The sequence below is a fragment of the Ambystoma mexicanum genome, chromosome 2p (genome assembly GCF_040938575.1).
Source record: "Ambystoma mexicanum isolate Mex_15411 chromosome 2p, UKY_AmexF1_1, whole genome shotgun sequence".
Classification (NCBI taxonomy): domain Eukaryota; kingdom Metazoa; phylum Chordata; class Amphibia; order Caudata; family Ambystomatidae; genus Ambystoma; species Ambystoma mexicanum.
In genome coordinates this window covers 938,414,100-938,433,955 of record NC_090923.1, presented here as the reverse complement: position 1 = coordinate 938,433,955, position 19,856 = coordinate 938,414,100, and the positions used below count along the sequence as shown (strand labels likewise).

Genomic DNA, 19,856 nt, shown 5'->3' with positions numbered 1-19,856 from the left:
TGGAATTAATATATAGTTTGGAAAAGAAGCAGCATGAAAGAAATAGTGCCGTCTTAAACTATTATTTTGGACATTTTCTTTGATCGGAGGTCAGCTGCCAGCTCCGCCCCCCTTTAACCATGCCTCCTTGGGCACCCTCCCCCCCAAACTCCATCCCCACCCGGCCCTTGTGCGATCCCCCCCAATTTGCTTCCATTTCCACCAGTGATGATAAGTAAAGTTCCCTTCAGGGTAAAGACCCTGCCATTCAGTCCCTGGTGATCTAGGATGTGCACTGCCGGCTGTGGTGGATTGTGGTTTGTGCACACAAGTGTCTAGGCAGCTTCCACCACCGCCATACAGCATGTTTTGCGGGTCTCTTTCTTTTGACCCGGTTTCTGGATCGGGCGATGTAATGCCGGGAGCACTGACCGTGGAAGGGTTTTCTATGAAATTTCATGTCATCTCTTGATCTGTTGAAGTCCGCGTGTGGCCCTGGAGAGTGTTGTCTCTTCCGTGTTGGCAGCTCTGGCTCCTCTCCTGCTGGTCGGCTCTACGATAGAGAGAAAAAGACTGAAAAGCATCCTGAGAAAGATTCATTGCATGATTCTAAGGTGTACTGCATTGATACGTATCGGGACATGGAGCGAGGGAACACATTGAGGCCCGCTTCACTGACCTTGTCCTCAACCTTAGGACTGGCTCTGGGCTTGTCCCTGGACGTCCCACACCTTGCTGAAAGGGGCTCAGACCCCCGTTTGACAAGGCCAGGCTACACTATTGTGCTCCAGCTGATAATTAAGATTTATAGATCTAGTCTAATGGCCGTACCAGGAGATATGGCCCTGGAGACCAAGTCAAAGGCTGAGTGCAGTGAAGGCATTTAATGATGTTAACAGGTCCATACCTCCTGGTTTGGGTGGGTGCAGTTTATTAAACTATTATGACCCGTGTGGGCAGCAATGGAGGGGTTAAAAACAAGAGGCAATCTGCCTGTGATGTTGGCTGGGAACTGCTTATTCACCAGCAAATTGAGTAGGTAGAAATGTACTGGGGGAGAAGGGAAGCACAGGGGACTCTTAAGCAGCGCCGGGGAGTATGTCGAGACAAGGCTGGGCTGTATCTGCCCGGTGCAGCCCAGAAAGATGAATTGGCAGTGTCTGGGCGGAGCTGTTCACCCAGGAGTGACCCGGGTTTGAAGATAAGAGCTGGTTGGGGCCTGGGGCATTCAGACTGCCTGTGTTGAGTCTGCCAGGTGCGGACTGGGCGATTAGGCGAGCGATGGGTCTCTCAGAGGGAGCAAGCTGGGGGAGCCCATGTGGGGAGCACGTGGCTCTCACTCACTGGCCAGTGGGGGAGTATGTCCCATAAACCGGCCAATGGGAGAGCATCACGTTTCTCCCTTGGGTCATAATAGGTCCTAAATATAGCTACCCCAGAAGGAGGAATGACAGAGCCCTGCCATTATTCCAACCTTTGTTGTGCAGGCTAAACAAAGAACTAGTTCACCACACTACAAACTTGACTCATCACATGACTCACTTTAACTTGCTACCTTATGTTTAAAGTGAGTGCTGTAAAATAGGGGTTTAGTGTGAGTTAAAGTAAAATGTTGTAGTGTAGTGGACTTTCTATGTATTTAGGAAATCATTCTTATAGACTCGTACCTTAACATCGGCATTCCCAAAGTTGGTAGATTTTACCTTTTGATATCCGTGCAATGGCTGTGTGCTCCATAATGTTGGAATTTCCAAAATCTGTGGACTTCACCTCTCAGTAGGAAGTAATCTTAACTCTTTTTTCGGGGTCAATTCCTAAAAAACTCATTAACATATGCAAATGGGCTGTGATGTCAACAGAAATGAGCATACCAAGGTGAAATATGCACATTTCATTCAATTGGCTTTGCATAACGTTACACATTGCACAGGGCGAATGGCATTTGCCCTTCATAAAATCCACACACACAACAAAACCAAGAAAGGATATTTTCTTATAATAGTGCTTTATAAACGTTAAAAGGTGTGCATGTTTTAAACTCTAAGTATCAATACCAATGTTTTCACTGGAACCTGCAGTTCTGAAATGAAAACCTGGCGACCATGGTTTGAGTCCTGAGGTCGGCGTCAATACATAAATTCCAACGAGTCAGTTGTTTTTAAATTTACACCCGACGTCTAAAACACCCAGGGGACGCGGTCCGCCCTCTGAAAAAAGTGGGTGGACTCCGCCCACCCGCGTGTACTCTCGGTACCAGGTAATATTATCCAAACCAATAATATCACCACATATATGGTTGTGGGGTAAGGCCATAGGCAATATTATTGGTGGGGATCATTTTTGGGGTTAATGGGACCCGGGGTTGCGGGAGTGTCCCCCGCTCCATTACAAAAATGATTGGGCTTGCAGGGGTGTCCCCGTAGGTTCCATTGCTTAATATCGCCACAAAAATATGGCGATATTTTTGCATGGCGATATTTTGGTGGGGATATTAACACATGGAACCGTACTGTCGACTTAAGCCCTGCTCTTTTTTTTTCAAAAAACATGTTTTAATGCTGCTGTTCTTTTTTTTTAACTTTTGTGTTTGTTTGTGAGTGCCCGTGTGTGTGTGTGCGCATTTGCTTTTGTGTACCTTTTTGAATTTTGCCTGCTCTTTTGGAGCATGTTTAGCATGCATGTGCACATTCCGAGAATATGGTCTGTGTGTACACACATTCAGAGTGTTCTGGCTTCACAGTGTTAAGTTCAGGGCATATTGCCTGTGCATTTGGAGCTTGAGTACATTCCGGCCAAATCACATGCGTGTAGGCTTATTGTGAGCATATAATACGTAGTAGTATACTTGCGTGTGCTTGTTCCAGATGTCATCTCTGCTTACAGGCATTACAAATATAATTAAAATTAAATTAAAATGATTATTTACATTGCGCTTCATGCCAGACTCCATCCTCCAAGTGGGGGACCAGGTATCGAACCCATGTTGCTCGGCGTTGTCTTGTTCCCAAGTCAAAAACATTTCCCCTAAGCAACCCTCCCAGCATTATATACATTGTGTCGGTATTTCATGTTGTATGTGGATATGCATATTACTTGCCGCTTGAAGGTGCACATTGGTTTTATGTGCAAATTGCATATGCATATTCTGTGCATGTGTTTTGTTCTTGAATGCATTACCAACATAATATGTTTAACTTTTGCATGATGTCGCTAGTGCATATTAATATTTTTTTCATATTGCAGACACATATGGTCTTCACATGTCATCTGCATATGTATATTCTGAGCACGTGTGCCATGCGTGCATGCTCTACTAATTTGACTGATGTAATGTTTGCGTGTATTGCATGATGTCTCCGCGTAGGCATGTTACGTTCTTGACAGCTTGCAGGCTGAAGTCAGCCCCGTGTGTAGGGAGACTACTGTATGTACGTATGTATATTCGGAGGGAAATATATCTGTGTGGCAGGGCTGTGTGTGTGGGGGCGGGGGGCATTTGGAGTGAGTGTTAAATTTTAAATGTTAAAGGTATTTGTACCACGCACCGTCACCAACGGAATTGGTCCCCAGGCGCTCAGGCGGATCTGTAAACGATAAAGGTGGGATGGGTTAGTAAGGTGAAGAAGGGAGTAGGATAGTGAGAGGAGTGGTGTTCTGTTGGCAGCTTCAACTCAGTATACACCTGGTGCTGAGCTTTGGTGCGGGTATCGGATCGGAGTCAGTCCGCATGTGCTGTTGTTCCGGCTTATGTGTTGTTGCATTGTTGTGAAGTGTGTGCGGCTTGTTGTGCGAGAGATGGTTGTGTGAGTTTTTTGAGTGAGAGAAGTATGCAGAGTTTGAACTTATATTGGTTAGTGGGTTACCTGACCTTTACCATGCTAACATTTATAGTTCTGTCATAGTGTGGCACCTGTCGGCCCTCACATTCCCATCTAGACACGGCGCAGGCCAATGTTTAGGACTCCATCCAGGTGTGGTCATGCCAACCCTCACACCCCATCCAGATGCGGCGCAGGCTAGTGTCTAGCGACCCGTCCAGGTGTGGGCATGCTAACGTTCACAACTCCATCTGAGCGCCACGCAGGCTAGTGTTCACAACTCTAGGTGTGTCACATGTTAGCATTCACGTTTTTCCTAGGCGCGGGCATGTTATCCTTCAATCGATCCTATCCAGGTGCGACGCAGGCCAACGTCTATCTAGATGCGTCTGCCGGTCTGGATATGTTCGTCCGGTACGTACAAGTGGGAGTGTCACTTTTGATCCATAGTAGGGCAGTGTCTGTTATCCCTAGTCCTTCTAATCTCTTTATGAGGATGGCGTGGTTGACAGTGTCGAAGGCTGCAGACAGATCAAGGAGAATGAGGGCGGTGCTGTTGTCTGAGTCTGCGTTTGTTTTTAGGTCATCCCATATTGAGAGGAGAGCCGATTCTGTTCCTCTCATAGGTCTGAAGCCAACTTGTGCCTGGTCTAGTAGGCAGTGCTCTTCTATGAATTCTTGGGTTATTTGATAGACGTACGTTTCTAGCAGTTTGGCTATGTAGGGTATGTTGGAGATGGGTCTGTAATTGGATAAGTCCTCTACGTTTCCTGTTGTGTCTTTGAGTAGCGGCTTGATGTATGCCAATTTTAAGGCCTGCGGTACTTTACCTGTTGAGATTGAGAGGTTGAGGAGGTTCCTGTGGTAGTCCATGGGGGTTCCTTGTTTGAGAATTGTCTTGTATATGTCCGGGGGGCAAGGGTCTTCAGGAGAGCCCGATTTGTTGCTTTGGTTTACCAGTTTGACGAAAGCCTCAACTGGTATTTCTGGGAAGTTTCGTAGCTTGTTTGCGTGTTCCTCGTCTGTGCCGGTGGGGTTTGAGCTGTGAACGCTTGGACTGTTTTGTATGGTGTGTTGGATGGAGGTTATTTTGTTTTTGAAGTGGTCTCTGAGGTCCTCGCAAAGTTTTGTCGATGGGATTGGCGTGTTGTTGCAGGCCGGTGGGTTTTTTATTTCGTTTATGATTTTGAATAGTTCTTTTTGAGCGTTTGGTGCTATAAAGATTCGGTTGTCGTAATGTTTCCTCTTCGCTTTTTGTATTTCCTTTTTATATGCGCGGATCTGTTGTAGGAATTTAAATTTGTTTGCGGTGTTGTTGTTGTTGTTCCATTCAGATTCTAGTTTTCGTTTTTTTCTTTTCATGGCTTTGAGTAGTGGGGTGAACCATTTTGCTGTAGTTTTCTTGCGTGATGGGGTGAAGGGCTTTTCTTTGGCAATGTCATCAAGGGTTGTTGCGATCCAGGTATGAAGTAGGGCAACTTTTTTGTCTAGGTCTGCTTCTTCCATGGTTGATGCTTGTGGTTTGCTGAGTTCTAGGAGCTCGGTTAGGTTGGAGTTTTTTAGGGTTCTCCAATTTCTTTTCATCATGATGGGTTGCTTTTCTTGTTGCTTTTTTGTCAGAGCGGCCGTTGTGATTACGAACGGAATAATGAGGTGGTCGCTCCAAAGTATTTGAATTGGGGGTGCCGTGGTGATGAGATCCTTGTTGGCGAAGATTGCGTCAAGTGTGTGCCCTGCTGAGTGGGTTGCTCCTTTGACTAGTTGTTGTAGGTTCATGGCTGCTAGTTGGGCGGTTAAGGATTTTTGTGTGGTTGTGGTTTCTTCGTCGAACCAGATGTTGAAATTTCCAAGGATGATCAGATGATTGTACTTGATGGCTAGGGTAGTGATTGCTTCCATGAAGGCGTCTACGAAAGTCGCATCGTAGGTTGGTGGTCTGTATATCAGTATGAATTTCAGGTTGGTTTTGGGGTTTACTGAAAGTCGTAGTATTAAGGACTCGCATTTATCGATGTTTAATGGTTCTTCCATTTTGATGGCCAGTTGTTCCTTGTGGATGATCGCTAGTGTGTGTGAATGCAAAGTAATTGTGTGTGCATTGGCCACATGTATGGTCCTTGCCAATTGTGCTTCATTCTGTTTAACGCGGGTTGCGGGTGCGTGCATTTATTCTGGGTGTGCTGCCTGCATGTACTGAGCTGATTTATAGTCAGTGTAGATTGTGGCTTTTCAGTGCAGGTTCTCTGTGGCTATTGTGCTCCCTTATATTCCGTGTGGGTCGCCAGTGAATACATGTATTGCATGCATATTTGTATTGGTAATGGTGTGTGTTTGTATGTACCTTATGCGAATGCAAATACTGCGCAGGTCCAAATTAGAGATACATTTTGGGGATTTTAAAAAGTGAATATCTCGAGTTTGGCTGAGCCCAATTTCAACTTTCTTGAGACGTGCACTAGGTCCGTGTAAGGGCTAAGTTTGTACCAAATTACATGTGGAAATCGTAGAGAAGGAAACAGGGGGATGAACACTGTATCAGGTTGCAACTGGCTAGAAAACCCGACTTCATCACAAAGACCAGTGGCCTTATCACAAAGTTTTTCAATGTTAAGGTTTCGTTGAAAAACGTGTTGAGTCATAGCGGGGACAGCCAACAGCTGCGCCTCCCATAGAGGCAGGCATCCACCCCCTCACCAATCATATTGGACCTCACAATCTAGGACTGCTCTCCCTCCAACTCCTTCCAAAGGACCCCCTGCGGTTTCCAAAAACATATAGAGGCAGGACCAGTTGTCAAAGGTGGAAGTCACAAAGGCTGCAGAAAGCTTTATTAAAGCATCACGCCAGGAGTTATATTACAGGTGATCTGTTTCTCCACCACACCTCAAGGTTTATTCTGTGCTGGGTGTGGCTTCCTAAGTGTCCAGAGGACCCTGCCGGGTAGGCCCCTCCCTCCCTAGCCATTCCTTATATAGCCCCTTCTCTGGCCCTGCTCCCCATCTGTATTCCCTCTGTGACATGCTTCTGACCCCCCCAACCCCCATGGGCAGGGACCGCACAGTCCGTCCCTCCTTCCTCTTAGTTGGGCTGGGTGGGCGTCCCCACTAAGGGTGGTGCCCGCCATTCGCCGTCCTGACGGCACGTTCGCCTGGCAGCGCCTGGGTTTGACTCAGGAGTAGTTCTTTACTTATCTAATGTAAGTGTTTGTTCCATTGGCAGTGCTTCCCTCCGGTGGCAGATTATGGGTACTACAGTGTCTTCTAATCCACCTTAGCAAACCACTCCAATGACGACAATGCATCGCATGTATTTATTTAGGGTTTTTGTACAGCGTTTCACGCTAGTTGGGACGTTCAGAATGTTTGGCAGCAGGGGATGCCGGGAGGAGTTATAGAACTGAGGTTCTTCTGCCTTGTTGGCAGGTTTTCACAGAGAGAAGAGTCTATGTTCGTCCTATATCCTTAAAGTAGGTTGAATTACCTCCCAGTGATGAATGTTTAAAGGAAGAGATGTGACCTAAAGCCCCTCAAGACTCACGGGGGCACTTTTATTTTTGAGGTGAAGGGTAAAACACTTGGCGAGGTTTGACCAGTGGTAGCCTTCATTGAAAGGCCCCGTGGAAAAGGCAGAGCGTGGTGAAGGGGAAGCGCTCTCCTATTGGAAGGTAATCGTGCTTTAAATGAGACACTAAATTAAGGGGGGACTCTTGCTAGTGGGCGTGGCCTAAGTGCGCGTGTTCTCAGGACATGTCCCTGACGAGAGCCCCCCTCTCACCTAATGGGGGTGGGATGGTGTAAGCAGGGCAGCTGGGGCACACTGGCGTTATTATCTTTGGTGCCACCAGCCCACAAAAGGAGGGGCTGGGTGCACGAAAGGTGTGACACCAGTCCACCACAGCTCTCACAGGCAGCAGGCAGCCCTTTCATTCAAGGAGCCGCGTGGTTAAAAAGGTTGAAAGGTCTATCTGCTGCTGATGACTCTTTACTCAGAAACAGGAGCAGGGCTGGAGGGCCCAGCTCTGCTATTGTTTCGGAGTACAGAGTCATCATGCAGCATGAAAGTCCATTAACCGCGTGGTTTTCTTTGCGAGCTACGGATGAGGAATTCTTTGACTGCCAAAAGAATGAATCTCCAAGCAATGGTTTTATTATTTTAGTCAGAATATCTCGTGCTATGATTACAAGTTTCAAGGATGTCAGGCAGGCATTGCGTCGGACACGGCAAAGTCTAGAGCGATCGAAGCACACCCTATTTACGGGAATGGCTTTGAGTTGGTGAGAATAGGTCAAAGGTCTTCATATATTGACAAAATCTGCAAAGCCAAGGCCTAAACAACATGGGGGGCTCATTGATGTACAAACAGGAGGTGAGCAGATTTTAAAGGGAAATCGTCATATTTAATTGAGTTGGCTTATCTTAATAGCAGAACGTGCACTGGACAAATGAGCTGTGGCCTTTCAAAAAAATGAATCCTCATCACCGGAAAAATGAACCACAAAAAACGTTTTTCCTATAACATTGCTAGCAAAATAGAAAATGTGTGCACCTTTTAAACCCAACAATGGAATTTATTTATTGAATGAATTATTTACCTCGTGTTTTAATTTTGCATTTTATATTTTCCACTTTTACTTTTAACAGTTTGATGATACTCACTTGTGATTCTGTTTCTGATGAAATGAAATGAATGTCAAATTCAAATGGGATAATTGAATAATTGAATGAATAATTGAATTAATGTATTATTCTGTTTATATTCTGTAACTGTTATTATGTGTAAAGTTTTATGTTAAAACAATATCACATTAAATAAATAAAACAAATACATAAACCCAACAATATATGTTTAACTATTCCCTGCTAAGCAAAATCCCAAATACAAGTCATGCTTTAATTACACTCTCATGTGATGGCCTGGTCTGAAATGCTAGTGGCCCGAATACACCAGCAAATAAATCTTGTTTATAATGTCAACCTGAAAATAACCCAAGGGGGGTGGCGTTTACCATCTGGGAAAAGTGGACAGACACTGTCCAACCACGTCTACCCTTGACTTATGGCTTGAAAAGCAGCACATGGGCAGGTCCAGGGAGAACAGGTTCTCCAGTCTCTAGCCTAGCAATGTCTCTTCCCACATCCCCTGCTAATGATCATGACTGACATGCCCTCTCCACTTTTTCCCTCCTCGTGGCCATGTTTGGCTTTCATAGATGACTTGAAACGTACACACATCACAATAAAGAACTCAGGCAAATATCTACATATTTAAGGAAATATGTTAAACAATTAGAGTATGATTGTGGAGTTAGTTTCCCCCATTTTGAATGGAAGACTACTAATACCAGAATGTAAATCAGCAGAAAGCTAAAAAATAATGCCTGTGGGTTTTGTAAATGTACTTTCAAGACTTATGTCAGAACAACATTTTTTGAAAAGGTAACATTTTTGTTTGACAAGGGTGTGCTTTATAGAGGATGAAGGGAAAATGTGACTCAACAAAAATATATGCTTTTTGTTGTCAGATAAGAACTAGTAGGGAGATATTTTGAAACTCTATGTCGCATACTTTATTTGTCATGGACGTAGACATTGATTTGAGCAGCTAACTGGTGCTTTGTGTTTATTTTCAGAATACAAATTATTTCGACTAAAACATGAAGAGCAACTTGTCCAAAACAATGGCTACTTAAATGAACCATCACTAATGAATAGCTTCCACTTTATGTGCTCTGAAAGAGAGCCATAAATTGCATTTGTGAGGCCCCAGTCAGACCTGGCCTGCAGCATCTGATGGGCCCGTGCTGCCAATGTTGGAGGAATGGGTACTTTTCTCTACAGAGTCACGGGTAGTTGTGGGGTGACTGGAGACACAGCCATTCTGGGACAGACAAAAAGCAATGGGCCTGGAGACGATAAAGTGCAGCTCACCCCGGCAAACATACTGTATTACTTACTTACAGTTGGCAGCTGGTGCCTGCCTGTGGGGCCCCCATGACCACGGCGCCCTGGGTGACGGCACAGTAGTCCACTGCCTAGACCTGGCCCTCGGCAGAATGGGTCATTGGTGGCAGAATATATCTCGAGTGGCATACGTACATGAATACTGCTTCGATACTCACATTAATTTGATGGTTAAAGATTCAATCATGCCCATTGAAACCCTGACTTCTTCACTTCCTGGTTGGGTGGTGTGCATGACCCGTGGCTTGGGACCAGTGGCAATACGGGGGAGGTTGGGTCTATAACAGCCATCTGAAGGACCTCTGTCAGATTTCTTGTTGATGCATCCACACTTGTATGTGAGAAAGTCAGGCGGTTACCATTCCTGCTCATTTCAGTTCACATTGAATTTTAAGGGTAGCTGAGTGCCGTCACTCGACATGTGGTACGTGATGTTCTAGGACTTAATGATGCTGTTGAGGATGGTCAGTCATAGAAAAGTATCATTGCATCAGGACATGGCGGATCGTTTAGAAAGAAAAAAGACATGTTGCATGTTGCTTGAGACAGAAAGTGGTTGTCCATGATCTGGCAAATTTAGTATGTGTGTTGTCCAGGGCTGGACTGGCCTTTAGGGAACTCTGGATATTTCCCGTTAGGCCGCTGCACCCTGCGCCTCTTCTGTGTGGTAACCTATTTTATTTCAAAATGTTCTCATAGGAAAAGGGTTGGGCTTGCTGAAAGTGTGTAATATGGGGCCACCTTGAAAATGATTTCCATAGCCTCTTGTGGTTACCAGTCTACCCCTGGTGTTGTGCACCTCCGAGTGCCTCTAATCCTGCTGCCTCTGCTCTGTGGGTGAGCAGCAGATTGTGGTTGACGGTATCAGAGGCAGCTACGAGGTTGAGCAAGAGGAGGGCTCAAACCAGGCTTTGGTCTCTGGACTCAAGATATTTCTTGCCCTCTGTTCAGCAAGGTGCTGTCCATTCCTCTGCAGGCATGTAAGGCAGACAGGCATATCACTCAGAATGCTTTGGATTGTTTGTTTGTTTTTTTGTTTATTTATTTGCATGGTGCACCGAACCCAGAGGTATCTGGGCACCTTTCACAGAAAGGTTACAAGTATACTTTTAGCTTAGTTACAGTAGATACACAACTACAGGAGATACAGTGAGTTATACAAGAAAGGTGAGGCAATACATACATAATGAACAGGTACAGGAGAGAATAAATAGGCAGTCAGATAGAAGTTACTTAGCAGGGTCAAGTCAGATATCCTTGTATGTACAAGACTGGGACTATCCAGTCATGTCATTAGTAACACGCCACTTAATAGTGTTGCGCCTGAACATTAAGAAAGATTGGTTGGCTCTAAGTGAGGGACGTAAGGTGTTCCATGCTCCACCATTGAGTTGTTTAAGTACGGGGGTCCTGGTACAGGGCAGTAGATGATGAGGGTGGCATCACAATGCCCCATTTGAGCTTGTGAGGTATCCCTCCTGTGGTGAACAGTGCGCTATTTAGAGGCGTGGTGGACAGGTGAGCGCAGGCAAAACCACGTTGTTCACATTTTCATTTTAGGGGTCAGATAGTGAAGGACTTTGTTTCAAGAGCATGAGGATCTCGGTTACATCTGCCTTCTGCCCAGGCAAACCTAATGATGCTAAAAGAGAAATGTGGGCGCATTGAGGGGGCAGCCCTTATTTTCAGTAAAATAACCTTCAGCCTTTTCTCCCTCGATCATTTCAGGTGCGTATAAATCACAGTAAATCAGAGTGTACAGCTCTCATGGCTTCAAAAGCACAGATATTTAATGTCAAATGATGAGACAGAAAAAAGCATCGCTTGGTGATAGGTCCCTCCCTTAGAAATCCAGCTGCATGACGTTGTCCTTATTGTTTTTGCAGCCAGTGATGTCAGCACCGCCAGGCTTCACGAGCCATCTTAGAGACTGCTTCTTTCAGAAAGCCGCAGAGGTAAGTCGAGAACTCATTGCATGTGAACAAGAGTAGAACCTACACCAATGCCATCCAATTGATCTCACTGCTTGTTCCTTTTCGTCTCACCTTCAGGACAATACTCTAAACAGCCTGCAGTTCCAGGACCTCATCAACTCAGGTTTGTAAAGAAAGGTGTTTCCAAGGTGCTTTCATGAGATGAGGGAACAGCCGAGGGGGCAGCGCCATGCAGTGCTCACAGGAAACTGACATACCATCTGCAGTGGCGTGATACAATAACCTGCTACCTCCCAATTCCAACCACCCCCAATACAATCAGTCTACATTCACCCTTTTCAAAAATGGACTTCATGATGACTTTCTACCACTCTCGTTTGACCGACACCTGACAATGCTGCTTACCTAGATTGCAGTGGGACAGTGTAGAATCTCTTTATCTCTCCTACATAGAAGATATACATCCAATTTCAATCGGCGTTCCTGTCAAAGTTTAATTCCATGAGCAATAAGTTCATCTGTATTCTGGAGTTTCTGCAGAATGCCAGGTGTTTGTCCTCCTCCCATTTGGATTAGTTTCCTGACAACTTGCTCCGTATAAACTGAACAACAGGGCAGTGCCCTGTGAGACACACATAATACCTCTCGCGAGGGAATTAAAAGAGGTAGAGCCATTGTCTGTCAGTGGACAAGAAGGTAAGATCTGACCCATATAAGAGCAATTCCACTGCTGTCGAGGCCAGCAAATAATGTGGAAAAGAGCAATGGCCAAAATGGCTTCAAGTCAGAGGCGCAGACAGGGCAAGGCCCACCCAAAATCTGTAATTGCCCACTCAGCAGTGCTGTGTGGCAATTTTCACATGTTAATGTCACTGTGGTGGGCCCAACTACATTAGCTTCAGGTCCCACTTGTAAGACAACCCTGGCTACGCCTTTGCTTCAAGTAGATGATCAGTCCAAGAGAACCAAGGCAATGCCCAGACAACATCAGCTACCATCTGAAGATCTGACTTCAAACACATCTCGAGGAGCCTGTACCCTACTTGATAGGGAAGTAATCTGGAATGGCTTCTACAGATTCCTGGATGGGCAAATAATTTGACCATAAAAAGTACTGCACAAAATATGCAAGTTGCCTAGATCCATACTTTTTTTTAAACCTTTATTTTAAAATTGTGCTCAACATTACAGCAAGAATAGTTTGATCAGCAATAGACACATTGAATTTATACATTAACACCATGATATTTCAGTACACATTATGTAGGGGAAGGAACCCATTGTTTTGTGTTGGGAGGATAGTGGGCATAGGGTAGGGCTGATGACAACGGAGCTCTGGCCGCATCACACTTCAGACGACAACTCGTCAGCGCTGTCACAGCACGGTTGGGTAGAAACCAGAAAACTGCGATATGGAGACCATATGTCTTTAGGGTGAGAGTTTGTAGACTGTCAGGCAGTCCAGCGCTCCTCCATGTCTGATGCCCACGTAACTGCTTTTAGCCATTGGAAAACAGTTGGGCCAACCGGGCAAAGCCATACCAACAGGATACATCGGACAGCTAACAACAAACATGGACTTGCCAGTTTATGGAGAGAGCCGCAAAAGTGCTTGAATTGATGGAACAAGCAGATTATAAGGGTGGGGCAGAGTTCAGAGTTTAGTACGGTTAACATGGTTTTACAAACTCCAGACCGAAATCCCTCTAACATCGGGCAACTCCACAACATATGTATGTAGTTTGCCTGGCTTCTAGGGCATGTGGATGGGTGACTGTGTGAGATTCGGTGGAGCGGGAGAGGGATATAATGGAGGATATAATGGAAGCGAAGTAAAACTTTGAAGTGAATCAACTGAAATTGTGTGTTGAAGGATACCTCCCGAGTTTTCAGGCACATAGACTCCCATCCCTCATCTGTAACGTTCTCCCACAGATCTTTGTCCCATGCTTCTCTAAGCTATTTTAAGGGTTTGCAGCCACAACTTTGCAGTGGTCTGTTCAGTCTATCAGTCTAGCAACCATCCCCCCCGGGTGTGGTGCCCCTCATTACGGTATCGAGTAGAGGTTAATCGGGTGGCTGTATCGGGAACGTGTCCCACATGTGTTTGATTGCTCGGCAGAGCCAGGCGTATTCGAACTATTGCACTGACTGCCTTCGGGGAGGAGGGGGGTTTAGACAAGTTACAGTATTCTACAAAGGAGTAATTACTATATACATCTCCTAACATAGCATACCCATCGTTGGCCCACTGGTGTGCGTCGGCTTTGCTTATATTGGGGAGCGATGGGACTAAATTCCATAGGGGCATACTTTTGTGATATGGTCTAGGGTTTTTCAATATCTTCCATATTTTTTCCCACGCTAGGGTCGTCACAGTGACCGGATCTGTATCTGCCCGTGACCCAGTGCACGGTGGGAGCATGAGTGAGTGCACATCACGGTAACCGGCAACATGTCTTTCTAGTTTTAAGTGGAGGTTTTGCGCGTCGACTTCAAATCGGTAGGCTGCCTAATGAGCCTGTGCTGCCACCCAGTATCATTCAAAGTGAGGGGCTGAGAGGCCTCCACTAACGTATTATCTGGCCAATTTGTCCCATTTAAGGCACACTGCGGCCGCATGCCACAGAAAGTCGTTTATCGCCTTCTCCAGTGTTTTGAAAAAAACACTGCTCCAGGCCATAGCGGAACATTTACAAAGTAATAGAGAATTTTTGGGATGAATAGCATCTTTAGGTGTGCTACTTGGCCTGCGACGGTGATCGGGAGCTTTGCCCAGGTGCAGAGTTTTGTGTGTAGCTGAGGTAGGTAATCACCAAGGTTACGTCTATAAAGGGGAGCCTTTTGTCGTGTTACAGTTATCTCTAGGTATTTTATTATAGACGGTGACCAAGTAAAGCCCATCAGGTCAGGCAGGGGGTTGGTACAGTCCGTTAAATGGAATAGTTTCGATTTAGTGCAATTTACATGTAATCTAGACATGATTCCGAATTCATGGACAGTCCGCATTATGGGCGCCAGGTGTACGGTGGGGTCACGCACGAAGAGTAACACATTGTCATCGTGCAATGAGATGATTTTGGGTTCCCTTGTGAGTCTGACGACCCCTTTGCATGTACTTACTTTGTATGTCATCCACCAGTGCCTCCATCACTATGGCAAACGGTAGGGGTGACAGCGGAGAGCCCAGCCTGGTCCCGCCGTACATTATGATTAAGGGTGACAAGGTGCAATTGGTGTTTACCCTTGCTACTGGGTATGCATATAGTAATTTGACCCATGAGATAAAGAGCAGACCGAAATTGCATTTCTCTTGCACTGCCCACATAAATTGCCATGAGTGCCGTAGGTTTAATGCTGTGGACCGGCCAGGAACAAACCCTGATTGGTCTGGGTGTATAATATGTGTCATGTAGAGGGCCAGGTGGAGGACCAGCACTTTGGCAAAGATTGTTATGTCCGAACTGATAAGAGAGAGGGGTCGGTAGGAGCTACACTGTTCAGGGGGTTTGCCCGACTTTAGCAGGACTGTGATCACTGCCTCCCATAGTGTGGGAGGAAGCACCCCAGATGTTAGGGACTCCGACCACATCTCCAACAGTTCTGGGACAACACAGGGCTTGAAATGCTTATAAAAATTCAAGTGTCAAGCCATCCGGGCCAAGGGATTTGTCAGCAGGCAGTTTGTCAATGGCGCTGGAGACCTCTTTGGGGGTAATGGGGCTGTATAGTGTTTCCCTGGTGTCCGCGTACAGGGATGTGAGCGGGAGGCCATCCAGGTATCTATCTGTTTCCATAGTGGACACTGTGTCAGTATTGGAATATAACTCTGTGTAAAACGTGTGGAATTCCTGATGTACTCCCTCTGGAGTATGGACCAATGTGCCAGATGCACTTAGTATAGCAGGGATATGATGGCTAGCCCGGGATTGACAGCTACCCTTGCAGGGAGCCTGACAGGTGGCCCACTTTTGCCATATTTCCTCCCCTGATTGGGGCAGTCTAGGAACTTCAGCTCCCTGTCTGCATGTTGCTGGAAATTGTCTAACTCAGTTTTGAAGTCCCCCAGGACTGTTAGCTCTTCTTGCAGTCTATGTAAGTAGGACTCATTGCGCTGTATGTCACTAGGTATACATTTGAGTATACTGGCCTCAGAGGCCAGGGCTACACCTAGGATATACATCTTAAAGGCCTCCCCGAGTGTTGCCTGCATATCAACTGTACCCCTATTTAGTTCAAAATACTCGTCTATGCACTTAGCTAGCTCGGCTTTGAACACAGGATCCAGCAGGGACCGCATTTTGAACCTCCACCCTCTGTCATTGTTGGGTGCGATCCCCGAGGATGTCGTAATGTTACCGGCGAATGATCAGAGAATGTTCTTGGTAGTATTTCTGCGCCGCTCAAATTACCAATCATCGTGTCGGAGATATGCCACCTATCTATACAGGAATGTGAATCGTGGACTGTGGAATGATATGAATACTGCTGTGTCTCCGGGTTAAGAGCTCTCCATGCATCCATTAGTCTATGGTCTCTGAGCCCTTCCTGAAGAACCTAAGCTGCTTTGGTCAGCTGATGAGGGCGGATACCAGATCTATCCAGGTCGTGGTCCATTATGGTATTAAAGTCTCCCCCAAGAGGATGGGTATCAGGGGGTATTGATTAAGTATGTTAAGTAGCTCCATAGAGAAATCTGGGTTGTCGATGTTGGGAACGTATGTATTTAGAAGTAGCACCTCTTGCCCGCATATTTTCCCATGCAGTAGAACATACCGTCTGACCGGGTCCGTTTGGGCCCTAATATGTATGTAGTGAGTGTATTTGTGTATGAGGGTCATGACTCCCCTGCATTGGGTCGAGTAGGTGGTGTAAAAGCGTTGCGGGACCCTGGTCTTGGCAAATGCTTCTCAGGACTGTGCCAGTGCGTGCGTCTCCTGTAAGAACAGGACGTGTGCTTTATGTCGTTCAAGGTATAGTTGTAGGCACCGCATTTTAATTGGGTTTCCTAACCCGCGTTCATTCCAACTCACTAGGTGCAATGGTTCAACCCCCATCTAAGCTACGCGAATAATGGCTGTGGACTGCAGTGGGGTCATATATCCATTGTATAGGAACATTTTCCCTGTGTGTGTTGTGATTGCTAACGGTGTATAAAAACATGTCGAACACTTTTTTATTAATTTTACCCCAACTTCCCTACCCCACCCCCAACCCTCTCCCAATCAGAGGAATGACACCCCAATTGCAACCAACCCAAATGCATTTGCAACCTTGCATGGGGGGGCTGCGTGCTCACTGCTTCCGGTGCAGGGCAGCTGGCTTGAACGTTTAACTTAACAAATGTTACATTCCCGGTTATTGGACAACCTGAGTGGCAGTTAATTTCTAGCACATATTGAGGAGACAAGACATCTCCACCCAGGAGGTTGCCAACAATATTAGTATTTTAAACAGGATTTGCCAATGGACTTTGATAAGTCTGGGTACCACGTAGCATTCACCCTGGGTAATGCTTGTCAATAAAACGCATGGCCTCTTCAAGTAGCGTGAAAAAGTACACCTTGCCATTAAGTTCGATACGCAGTTTGGCCAGGTAAAGCATTGCGTATTTTATGTTGTGTTTGCTAAGCCTCTTAGTTCCATAATCTGAGTGTCTGTTTTGTTCATGCGAGCTTTGATGGAACAGATTGTACTGCTTATGTCATCCAGCTTCGAATGAAGTGTGGTGAATCCCTCACACATATATTCCATCATTCGCTGGAGCTCACTGGGATCCTGAGCTCCAGAGCACGCTCCGGCCTGGTCGTCTGTGCCCTCCACACCCTCTGCCACTTTAGGAGAATTCTTGCTGAACATGCTGATGCCACCCTGCTTCTGGCCGGCCCCCTTTGTCATGGCGTTTGGATATAGATGACCCCACATATTGCCAGGGGAGCATCTAGCACAGGAGATCCTTGACTGGAGTAGCAAATCAGTTCCAAGGTAACTAGGTGTTCAGGCGTTGCAGGCCCACGCAGCTGCAGGGGGCCCACCACAGCTCGGCGGGGGGCACCAATGTGCTCAGCGTGAACGTGCCTTGATTCACAATGTTTAGGTTGAGGGGGTTGTCCTGGTGATTATCGAACAAGGATGATCTGAATGAAGTCGTGATAAGAAAATTAAAAAGAGGAGAAAAAAATTCCTAGTGGACCAACCTGTATCGTCCACACTTGAGTTGCAAGCGGGTCATGCGAATGTAAACCAGAGGTGTGGTATCCCTGCGCCCGCAGGGGTCTGCCACGATGGGCTGGAGATCCTGACGTAGTCGTTCTCTCTGGGGGCGAGGGTCCTCATGAAACTATCCCTCTGTTCCTTGTCGCAGTAGCTGTAGGATTGATTGTCCTTGGACCCTTGGGTGTCCTCGGAATGTAGTATTAGCCATAGGCCACAGCCTGCCGCTGCTAGAGTGGTGGTATATCGGGAAGGCCCTGGCCACCGAGGCCTACCAGTTGACCTCTCAGGGCCCGGGCGTGAGCGTCGTCCATTCGAGCCGTGGAGGGTGCAAATAGTGTCTTTTGGGTGCCCCATTGTGCACGGGATACAGTGGTACGAAGCAGGGTGTTGAGTGCAGCTAATGAGGGAGGGACAGGCAGCGAGCAGGGCAGCTAGTTTTACTAATGAGCGCAAGGCACTAGGGCCCCCCTGGGTTGGTGGGCTAGGCGTAGGTGCAGCAGGGCATCCGGGTTAGGTAGTGCACCCCCATGCCAGCACGTGCCAGCCAGCCTGACCCAGCAGGTCTCAATGTCTCTCAGTGGGCCGGCTTCCAGGGTCGCAGAACCGGAGCTCCCTCAGTGTGGCATAGGCAGTGACATGGCGACACAGACCGCAACAATAAGAGGGAGCAGCCATCATCCCGCGAGATGGGACAGCGGTAGCTGTTTCTGGTTCTGCAGTGGAGGAAGTCCCCCCAGATGCGTTCTACCGGCTATGTGTTGGCAGTATAGAAGAAACGTGATTACTTCTAGCTGCTGTAGGCAAGGTGGCCTCTGTGGTTCCCAAGCAGTTCAGTGGGAGTTGGTGCATGTCAGGCGGGTAGGGGGAAAGCGCTCAGCTATTCCCAGTATCAACTGCTAATACTTCCCCTGCTATGCCGCCATGGCGAGGCCAAGTTAGTGTTGGGAGCAGTGTTTCCTCAGGCTTCAGTGTCTCTAGGTTCCTGGGGGGGGCCATAGCAGAGGTGTTTAGGGCCAGTGCAGTGTGTAGAGGCACTTACTGCGTCAATGAGGAGCTGTGCTCATGCACACGAAGCCTCAGTGGTGACATGCTGCAGGCTATGTTTCACTCTGTGGGTAGGAGTCAGCAGTATCCGAGCTCAGGCGCACAGTTATCCGACGCCTGGCTGGAGGCATCGAGGTTCACGGTTGCGGTGCTCGATTGGCTCAGCAGTCGTAGGGTCGGAGTCCTTCTCGCCTCATGAGGCATTGCTGTCAGGTCCCGAGCATCGGGTGTTGCGAGGCAGCCACGGGATGCAAAGTGGTCGTTGCTAATGCAAGACAAAGAGGTCGGTCTAATGGGCCCAGCAGTGGCTTTCAAAATACTGGTGATCAGGAGTCTCTCGCCGGGGGTTGCCGCCGCAGCCCGCGGCAATGCAGACAAATCCAGGTTACTGTGTGCAGTCACTCCGCAGTGGGTGCAGCCGAAGCCGCACAGGGGGCTCGCTCACAGAAGGCAGAGGGAGGGCTTATTTGTGGCAGAGTTAGATGATGATGTGCCTCGGTTGTCAGACTTGCAAAGAGGGCTCAGTCTGAAGGTTGTGAATTCCTGGGATATAAGTATTAAACCCAGTTAAGCGCTTACGGCACCGGAGCACTTTCACTGTGCCACCATCTTCATCGCGTGCAATAGCGCCTCCCCAGATCCATTCTTTCTAAGGTTAGCTCTTTTCCTTTAGCAATAGGGACGGAACAGCTTTTCTTCTGAGGGCACAGGCTGATAAGGAGTTAAAGACCTATATCTGCTAAAATATTCATCTATTCTGAATTTCTTTCCAACATCCTGTAGAATCCTTTATGGACTCAGTGATATCCCTCGCTAAGGCACACCCCGTATTGTATTGTTCCCTGATACACAATCTTAGCCCACAATTCTAGGACATATATCCCAATCAAGTATCACATTGCAA

At 46.9% G+C, this 19,856-nt stretch overlaps 1 protein-coding gene across 1 annotated transcript in view; it reads left to right on the top strand.

Annotated features, from left to right (window-relative positions):
* LOC138567819 (calpain-11-like) overlaps positions 1 to 19,856 on the top strand; it is a 245,382-nt gene that overhangs the window by 161,084 nt on the left and 64,442 nt on the right. Inside the window, exons 13-14 of the mRNA XM_069646315.1 lie at positions 11,645 to 11,713; positions 11,810 to 11,855. Of these exons, the coding sequence (XP_069502416.1) occupies positions 11,645 to 11,713; positions 11,810 to 11,855 (115 nt within the window). The remainder of the gene's footprint in view (positions 1 to 11,644; positions 11,714 to 11,809; positions 11,856 to 19,856) is intronic.